This window comes from Sinohyriopsis cumingii, chromosome 6, assembly GCF_028554795.1.
Source record: "Sinohyriopsis cumingii isolate HCF-2022 chromosome 6, ASM2855479v2, whole genome shotgun sequence".
In the NCBI taxonomy this organism is placed as follows: domain Eukaryota; kingdom Metazoa; phylum Mollusca; class Bivalvia; order Unionida; family Unionidae; genus Sinohyriopsis; species Sinohyriopsis cumingii.
In genome coordinates this window covers 18,292,554-18,302,951 of record NC_142966.1, presented here as the reverse complement: position 1 = coordinate 18,302,951, position 10,398 = coordinate 18,292,554, and the positions used below count along the sequence as shown (strand labels likewise).

The following is a 10,398-nucleotide window of genomic DNA, read 5'->3' as shown; positions in this document are numbered from 1 at the left end:
CAGTTCACACGGATTCAACTGCAAGTTTAAACTCTATTTAATTTGATAACATCCATCGTCACTAGGTAAGTAAAACGCTGATAGTTACAGATTATATTTAATATTAATCAATAATATTTGACAAAATATAGCTTCATTTTTGTTTACATACACCGATAATACAATATAAATATACTTTAAGATTACAAATTATGTATTTGAATGTATTTGAGAATATTTGAGTGTATTTGAATGTCCTAATAACTCAGGTATGCCGGTTTTTCGCATGCTGTTTTTTTTTTGGGTATCCTATGCTAACGCGCTAGTTGCCTAGTCGAATCTAAATTGGAATATTAGTATATAAGGGGAACTCGTTGTCGTCCGGTCTTTCCTCAGTGGTGTTGATATCATCGATTATTATTTTGATGCACTATGAAAAATCTTTCATTGGCGATCGTTCGCAAGGTTATAGGGCAAATATCAGAAAGGTCCATTTAGTGTAAGTTATGAAATATCCGACTTTAGTACGATATATATGCAATTGTGTTTAGCAGGTGCAGATCGTTGCTGTTCATTTTTGCCAACCCCGTGTTTCCCGATCACACCACTCCACTACGCTTGGTCCATGCCAACTCTGACGTTGAAATGACAGAAAATTTATTAGTAATATAACTCTTCACAAAGAAGATAGAATTGCTTTGAAAAAAGGAGCTGAGTTTGTGGTTTGTATATACCAAAATTAACGCATTTTCTCTTTAATTGAGAATTAATATCATTGTGTTTTGGTAGATTAAAATGAAAAATATGTCATTAATATTTAATTACATTTGAATTTGAAGATTCGAGACAAATTGGGTTAAATCTCAGTTACTTTTATTGTTCAATGCATTGTCACCTGTGTCGTCCGGCTACCCGCCATTTTTCAGTTGTAGAGGAATTATTTATTGTCGGTCCATGTCCCAAAAAGCACTGATTTAATAATAGTGTAGAATTCCAATTTTTTCTTACTTGGCCTTATATTTTACCATAGAAATGAGCACAAATCCCATTACGGATTTTGATCTGGGGTGGGTGGTTGTGGTGGTAATGTTAATTTAGTTTTTTTTTGTGTTCTCCCACTTCATTAATCCTTTGTAGATTCTGAAGATGATACTTAGAAGCAAGTTTAGCATTGGCATAATAATCTGAATCAGAAAACCCAAAGTTACTGTTAGGTTCACATTTGTGTCACATTCTTTGTAAAGTTAAAATTACTTTCTCTATAGCTAAGTTCCAGATTTAAATAGCATCTCTATGACAACTGTAAAAAATCAGTGATATTTCAAGCCCTTCCTAGACTCAGTGATGCCTGCCACTATTACCCCATGACATGTTTGCTTACAGTTTCAAACTGATTTTATAAAAGAAAATACAAACACTGCAGCTAAGATTTTTGTTGGTTTGTTTAAATTTGAAAGTGCTTTTCACTGATTTTATCCTTAAAACACAAATTGCTATTTTACATTTTGATGTTTTAAGTTTCAAGACACAAGTTGGTATGTTTTCATCTTCAAATGGTATGACTTGTGGAAATTGGGCAGCAATAACTTGCTCAGTAGACATAATGGTCAGTCTGTTATTAAAACACTAATGTGATTATTCAGGAGTTTGTGCGCTTGGTATGATTCTATGAACACCACATGCAATACATGCAACAATGTGCCAGGACTATATACCTGGCTTGGGTGATGGAGCATCTCAAAAGGCATAAACTACTGTCACTCACTGTGAGTCAGTTGATTTGCTTTCATAACAGAAGGCAAGGTTTACATTCATTAGACACCCATTTTGCCAGGTAACATGGCCCCTGCAACTTGCAATTTCTCAGAAATACGAATCACTGTCCATTTGACTTCATGCATGTATGACTCGATTTAACATCATTTAAGTTGCTGGTAAAGTGGCTGCCCTATGCCCACCGCATGGTGGCAGCAAATTCTAACATCTCAATAGGCAATTGACTCTGACCCTACATCCCAACATAAATGTCCAGATATCAGAAATAGGGTGGGAAAGGTAAGGTGAAACTTAGACAATGATTTATCATTTAAATTGGTATAAATGTCAAGCATTATTGATATTAATGGATTTAATTATGAAAAATGGTAAGTTTTCAATTTATTTGTGACATGTTCCACTCAATAGTATCATTGCATTTTTGTCTTAAAATCTATCTAGTTGGGCTTATTATTTTCCAAAGTGCAACTCTCACTGATGACAAGTCACCCATTCAGGCTGATCTTAATTGCAAAACACACCTGGACTTATACGAGGATCAAAGACAAATTGGCTTTTTGTAGCCTTGAAAAGGGGCTGGACTTACTATCATATTTACCTTTGATACTTTCATTGTTTCATTAAGTTTTATTTGCTCAGGTAACTCATGAAAATATTAATTTGCTTGAATATCTGGTTAATCATAAAGCTGCACCATGGAATTTCATGCTTTGGATCTTGCTCTCATTTGACATTAGTGTACACCCAAAAGTCTTGGAAATGCTTAATCATGCATATTTGCAATTCAGGTTTTGTATCTGTGATGCAAAAAATCACTTACACAGGAGTCCTGCATACGCTTGCAGTAGCTGGGCAGTAAACTCAAAGGCTTGCCAGTCCTACTTCAACTGCGTGCTGAGTGGGAAAATGTGTTGATCAGTTGGTCAGCTGTGCAGATATTTACACTGAAAGAATTTACTGGCTGAAAGACCCCCAGACGTGCATGTCATATGAGTACCTCAAAAGAACATGATGCAATAGCTGGGTGTAAAGTTCAAAGACTTAGACTAGCTGCTGAGTGGTGGGAAAATCTGCAGATATTCACAGTGACTGAATTCAGAGGCAGAAAGACTCAATGATTTAAATGTGGTCATTATAAAAGTACATCCAATGAACAAATTTAGCGTATATTTTTGATTTTGTTTCTAAGTGTGGCTGAATAAGTAAAGACACATAGAAATTTAGACAAAATGTGATTAGCAAATCTGAATAAGTATTTTGGAGTTTAACAGCAAATTGACTAGGTGCTCAGCATTAAGTGTTAGGACTGTTCGGTCTGGTGTCAGGATAATGTGGCTGCGTGGGACATCATGAAACATGTCTGCGGCATGATGCCCCAGTGCTATACATCACTATAAACTGCTACACTGCAACATCGAAGCAATATTAAAGAATTTTTTAAAAAAAGCTATGTTAAAAAACCAAATCACACACACATGCATGCACACACACACTTGTCATTATTTGAGCCTCAAAATAAATAGAATATACCTTGCAGTAGGGGTGACTTTTATTGCCAGATACATTGTTTTAAAGTTTCATCACTTTTCACAGCTTTGGCCATTGCTAATGCCAACAGAGATGTGGATGGATATCCACTAAAGAAAAATTGCATTGTATTTTTTTTATTTTTTTCTTCTTATAAATCATGTGCCCTGTCCAAGATTTGGAGACAGAGAACAAAAAATTGTGGTGCAACTCTGCAGTTGTGACATGTTCTTGCAATTGGATGACCAGTATTGCATAAGTTCAAAACATCAGCAGTTGAAAATGATTTCCTTTGGGTGCTACTTCAATTTTCTATTTATCTTCCTTAGTATGTTTGGCCTAGTGTGAAATGCTAAATGACTTTTTGACTAGTTTACTTATATAAACCATGCCATACTTTTTATGACATCCTATTTCATGTTTATATTGAAAATGTAATCTCAAAACTCAAAATTTGGATTTTTTTTGCAAACCACCATCATCAGAAATATTGGAAAATATTAGCTATGTAATCTTTTGTTTACAAAATAACAATTTTTCATGTATGCCTAAAAACTCAATTACTGACCAGGGTCAGTCATACAATATTGATGCATTTTCACAATATAAAATCATGGAGAAAAGCCAGCACACAATAGAAATAAAATAAAACTCAAGGCAGGAAAATTCAGCACTGTAACAATCAGTACTATATTACTGCTATTAAAATGTAGTTGGTGGGAGTAAACTAGATTGAATTATGCTTACCAGCTATTATGACCAAATTCCCTTCTTGTTGCTTACTCTGATGCCCTTTCCATCTCAGTCCAAGTAAAATAAAATGGGCATTCTTCCAAATGATGGTTCTAAGGCATCTTACGGGGAGTAGGAGTCAGTCTCCAGTTACTGTCTGGATTTCACTTTGGACTGGATATAATTGCAATTGACTTTACTCCCCAAAACGACATTTTACTGGGCATTTGTCTTGGAATCAATTAAAAAGGCAGTTCTGGTTGCATTTTTGTCTATTAGTTTGAGCCCAACTTGACCAAAATGTCCTGGGCTAAGTTTTTCATTTACCACATCATTCAGTTTTGCAATTCTCTGTTGCTGGGCTATAACTTAAATACATAACCGATGTTCCATTCTTTTTCAGTCTAAAATATGAGCAAGGGCAGCACTCTTAATACCCTTCTTAATTATCGTTTTGTGAAGAAACCTGTTGCTAAGCTCCAGGTTCATGGGTCAGACTCACAGTCTAGCACAGGAAGTACAGGTAGTGACATAACTCAGCTGCTATCACAGGACAGCACACAACCTCCCACCCCATTTGATGAAAATGAACTAACTCCAAATACACAAGGAAGTTTAACACCAAATTATTCTGCAAGTAAGTATGATTTTTTTTTATAGCTCATTTGACTGTAAGGCCAAAGCTACTAAATAAGAAAGCCTCTATTAATAAATTATAGTAGAACCTATGAATAACTAATTCACCAGATCCGCAGACCAGTATTTGATCAAAATTTAACAGCAAGCATCCTGTTATAAAGACCGTTATTTGTATAGATGAAGCTCACCCACCTTCAATTATGGCTGTCATTACTAGAAAACCCTGTAAAGAACTTATTTTCAAAAACCACTTGGTAGAATTTGATGAAGCTTGACAGAAAACAACATTCCGGGTTGACCTTTGAGATTGGCGCAAATGATGCTGATCCCCCATCAAATATGATTTTTCCTTAATAAGGACTACTGGGAATCTGGTTTGCAGCATTTGGGACACCTTGTATGAAATTCCATCCACCTCAGTGGAGTGATATAGCATAAAATGAATTTGCTGGAAAATGGTATATAATTTAATTACATTCTAATGTTTCTAGGCAGATTAAAATCATGTCAAAGGAATTGGCATATTTAATGGAAGTTTTTGCATAGATTTGTTTTTTTAAAAATTATAGTAATTTCATGCTTGAAAAAAGAAACTTGAGAATGTTTCACCCAAAAATCTGTCATCTCAGTTGAGTCACCCATAGTAAATCAATCTTTGAATAAAGAAAATTTTTGACACAGGGCTGATGACTTTTTAAAAAAAATCACCAGTCCTGACTGAAATTCCACAAACCCAGACTCCATCTGTCCACAATTTCCCCTTTTTTAATAATATTTGTCACATAACCTTTCAGTTGCATTAATTCAAATATAAATTCAGTAGGGGGTTTGAAGGTAATGCAGGTGTTAGTGTTCATCAATACACTTGCTAGAGACTGGATTGTCCTGGTGTTCAAACTTCTCTGCTGGATTCTCTGAGCCAATCCTGCTTTGAACCAAGTTGGCGTATTCAATATGTTGTTTGCAGTATGTGCAAAATGTGCACAGAATTCTTTCTCTCCTCCTCCCCCAACTTTATTTCTTTTTTACTGGCGTGTTTGACAAAGTAAAACTCCATCGACCAGTTCTCAAATTGGGGGGAGGATTTGCTGATGCAATTGGTAGCTATTTGTTTCCTTTAAGCCACTTTAATAATGAATCACACTTGAACACTATTCTGACAACTGAAATGCATTAAAATCTGACTTCAAAGAAACATTGCCACTGTTCACAAACTTGTCAAAAACCTATAATACATATGGCTTAAACATTATCATTCAAGGCAATAATATGTAATAACTTCTGTTCTCCTACAGCATCTTGCATCTCTTTGATTTACCTACTGGATTGTTCCACATCCTGAGCATACCTATGCAAATTAGCAAATGAGCTCACCCTTTGCAGTCTTCAAACACAAAAATCACAAGCTATACTAAGCCAATTAAATAATATATCAAATAGTGGTTTACAACCAGACCTCATTGCCTTTTAATTATTGCTTAAGGATAGTTCTACATTAGCTCCAATCATGACGTTTTACTGTTTATATATACTAAATGTAATGGGTATATACTGATAGTGGTGGTTTTTTTTTCTTTAATTTTCGAAGATTATTGAAAATTGTTTTCTTGAAACACAACTGTGTCGGCAGGTTTGGGAGTACAAATCGTGGTTTGTGGGTTTTTTTAGCATGACATGCCATGTTACAATATGATTAAACTCATATCTCAACTTTATGTAGGACATTGGCAATCTGATTTTATTCAGACTGCACTTTGTTGTGGCAGGTATGTCAAAATACATTTCCACATTTCATCAGCACGATCAGAGTTTTCTCTGACAATTTTGAAGTGGGTTTTTTTACAAGCCTGATGGGCACCTCTATTAGAATACAGGAATGGCATGATTTGAAATTAGAGGTTTCCCAGGTGTCAGATTTGTTTAGCACTGTGAATGCTATGATTGTGGTTTGATGTGCTCATGACATATTTGGTAAAAACTAGGAAATGCAATGGCAAATGAAAATACTGTAATATTTCCAAGGTGTTTTTCCACTAACGCAGAAAGTCCAGAGTATGTTCCATTGAAATTTGGGGTGTGCTAAGTTCATCTTGGAGAACAGATTTAAGAAAGGTATTAGTAAATAATTTTAGGATAGACGGGATAAAGAATTATTTAAGTTCACAAATTAATAAACCTTGGGGACACAATTTAATACCATAATTCTAATTTAGACACTGTCTTTAGTCCCTTTCAATGTTTTGGATGCATTCTAAGGGACTTCAGATTTGAAGGAGCCAGCCTTAGAGGGTTAACCTTTAACATTGATGAAAATTTAGATTTTGTGACATGCAGGTGAAATATTATAATTTTATTCTAAAATAAAGTTTTAAGGACTAAAAAAACCTCCATACATAAATAGATATATGCAATCCACAGATGCCATGTTCTGTTTTATCACTTGTGAATGCTGCTGTGATGAAATAATTAATTGATTACAAAGTTTTTTTCTTCAGTAAATAGAATGTTAAGATTAAACAGTATTCACATAAATTTCAGATTTGTTAATTTACAGTACTTTAGTAATAAATTTTTTTCATCACCAATTAGTTTTAATCCTATGAATGATCACTGTGAATGCTTTGTAATTTTCTCTGCAAACAATACTGCATCTCCATTTCCACCAAGAAACTCAGCCAGTAAACACCTGACATCCCTTTACCGTATATGTAAACTTTAATTACCATGATTAAATTAAAAGAAGGAATAAAACAAAATATACCATGCAGTATGTCTGAAGGGCAGTTTTTCACAAGATAAATGCAATGATAAGGATTAATTGTTAATTAGTCACACTGGTCTTATGCTTGTGTACTTAAGTCTTGCCATTAGCTATTATGCAGTTGAGTCACAGCTGACCAGAACGTGAAAATTGGGGCTTGTCCTGGAGGAAAATAAGACGTATCACAGGCAGAAATGGCGCATCCCATGGGCGCTTGCACATTGGGGCAAGGGAGTCGGGGCAATAGCTACATAGCAGCTTAAACATTCTCATTCAAGGCAATAATATGTAATAACTTTTATTCTTGTACATGCATCTATCATCTCTCTGATTTACCTATAATGGGTTGTTCCACTTCCTCATCCTACTTATGCAAATTAGGACAATGGGTTCACCCACTGCATCATTCAAACATCTCTCTAGCTATTGTCAGCCAGTTAATGTGAAATTTGATTGTCTACCTGACCTCTTAACCTTTAATTGCCACTCTATTTAAACTGCCCAAGGGATAGTTTTATATCAGTTCCAATCATTACAGATTTACGTGGGAAAGCCTGCCAGTAGCTTCTCATGGGTTGGTGGTTCTTCCCTGGGTTTTCCAGGGTTCTTCCTCCACCAGTTATACTGGCTGCCATGTATAGCCTATCTTGTGCTGAAAAATGGCATTAAACCCTAGAACAACAACATTACAGATTACCGTTTATACATACTTCATGTAACGGGCATAGATGGAAAGTTGTTTGGGTTTTTTTTCTTTCTTTTGTTTAGATCACTGAAAATTGAGATTTTTTGAAACAACTGTGTTAGTGGGTTTGGGAGTACAAAATCATATTTTTAGCAAAGCTTCCATTTGATTAAAATCAAATCTCAATTGTATGTAGGACAGTGGTAATCAATTGTGCCGTGTTATGGCATGTATGTCAACATCTTGAAAGTACATTTACTCATTTCATCAGCGTGATCAAAGTTTCTTCATTTTTTTTTCAACAAGCCTGAAATGCACCTCACTTGGAATACAGGATGGGCCCAAACTAAAATTAGAGGGTCCCCGGGCATCTGGCTATTAGATTTTTTGAGCACTGTTAAACTTTTTGTTACCAATATCGTATGTCGCAAAGCTTACACAAAACACGCGTTCAGTTTGCCATGATGGTTACTGTTTCTCCTAATATTTGTCTGTGCATTCCAGTTTACACCAAGTTATATCGATTGCATGTTTAAGTTGGAAATTGTAACTGTTATATAACATCATATTATGGAGTGATAGTGACAGTCTTTTCTCAGCCGAATAAAAACAGGTAACGTAAACATGGTTCATTTTCATTAAATCTTAGTTTTAATCCTATGAATGATCACTGTGAATGCTGTGTAATTTTCTCTGCAAATAAAATTTTACCTCCATTTCCACCAAGGAAATGTTATTCCAACCCACAAATTCAATATTTTTAAAAATGAAAACCCAAAACATTTTTTTTTTATAGGCCTGATAACTAATGAAGCAGCTAAATTCTATTATAGTCCACATATGTGATGTGATTTTCATTTTTTAAGGTAGCTTTAAAAAAAATTCAGTCATATCGCTACGATGTCTGCAATGTGGCAGTTTATAGTGATGTCTAGCACTGGGGCATCATGCCACAGACATGTAGCATGATGTCCCACCCAGTCACATTATCCTGACACCAGGCCGACCAGTCCTAATACTAACCTCTTAATGCTGAATGCCAAGCGAGGCAGCTGTTAGTACCACTTTTGTAAGTCTCTGGTATGACTCGGCCAGGGATTGAACCCATGACCTCCCACATCTGAGGCAGACGCTTTAACCACAAGGCCACTGGAGTGGTTATAGTCCACAGATTCAATACATGTATGAATTTGCTTATACAAACCTACATGTCATTATCTGGACAAGTGCTATCAGATCTCATGTTAAATCAGGAAGTTTGTTTAATCTAGTTTAATCATCTTTTCATAATTATATTGCTGCTATTTTAATGAATCTGAGAAAAGTTGATGTTTTAGAATCACTTGTGTATATGTGGTATAAAGAAACCCATGAGGACATGAAAAAGGGTTTTGACACTCATCTGATGATAAATATTCATAGTATCTCACATCTATACCAAGAAATGAATGCTAATCTTATAATCCAAGAATGAATGCTAATCTGATAATCCAAGAATTTAATCTGATAATCCAAGAAATTAACACTAATCTGATAATCCAAGAAATGAATGCTAATTTGATAATCCAAGAACATTCAGTTTGTTGATTGATCAATAACACACCACTCCAGGCTTTACAGAACTGTAGGATAAATAAAAAGTTTCCTTGGTCTCTTTCACAAATGAATAAATGATCATGTGTCAAATATATCAGATAAATAAAACAGCAGAACATTCTCATTCATGGTTAATTGATCCATTGTTGTATTAACTGAGTAACTGCAGAGACCTTGTTCATGGCTAGATACAGTAAATGATCACTGTAGAAATGGCTGTGTCTTCCATACATCAGGATGCTGACTGTCAAAACCATCAGCAACATGTGTCAGACTTGTACCCTGGCTTAATGGAGTAACTAAATAATCAAGAGTGATTTTATTTTTACATGCAACTCTTCAAAACATGGACTGGACAGCTGAATTGTTTGTAATCTTTCTCATGGAAAATTCGACATTTAACACAGTTTGATGTCTGTTTTATGGCCTGTATTGTGTATTTTGAATTCAAATTGCACTTGATTTTACCCAGTCAAAGTGCCATGGTGACCAAAACAAGTTTGATGTAGATTGTTGAGTCATACTTATTGATTCATGGGGGCAGGTTTCTGATGTAGAATAGGCTTGATGCACTCTCTTGCGTGTACGAAAAAGCAACTAATGGGGTCAGGAGTCATAATGGCTCATTGGTCATAATGAATGACTCATGATCAGCATGATGTGATTTGAATCCTACCATTGTATCTACCATGCTGTTGCCTTG

General features: G+C 35.2%; 1 protein-coding gene across 3 annotated transcripts in view; it reads left to right on the top strand.

Annotated features, from left to right (window-relative positions):
• The first annotated feature begins 586 nt into the window (after positions 1–586).
• LOC149796443 (SWI/SNF-related matrix-associated actin-dependent regulator of chromatin subfamily A containing DEAD/H box 1-like) overlaps positions 587–10,398 on the top strand; it is a 95,166-nt gene continuing 85,354 nt past the window's right edge. For 2 of the 3 annotated variants that reach the window (XM_089961124.1, XM_089961122.1), the window contains exons 1-2: positions 587–701; positions 4,418–4,651. In XM_089961124.1, coding sequence (XP_089817250.1) covers positions 4,426–4,651 — 226 coding nt within the window. In that variant the 5' untranslated portion in view covers positions 587–701; positions 4,418–4,425. The remainder of the gene's footprint in view (positions 702–4,417; positions 4,652–10,398) is intronic. The other variant, XM_089961125.1, reaches the window with a different exon arrangement.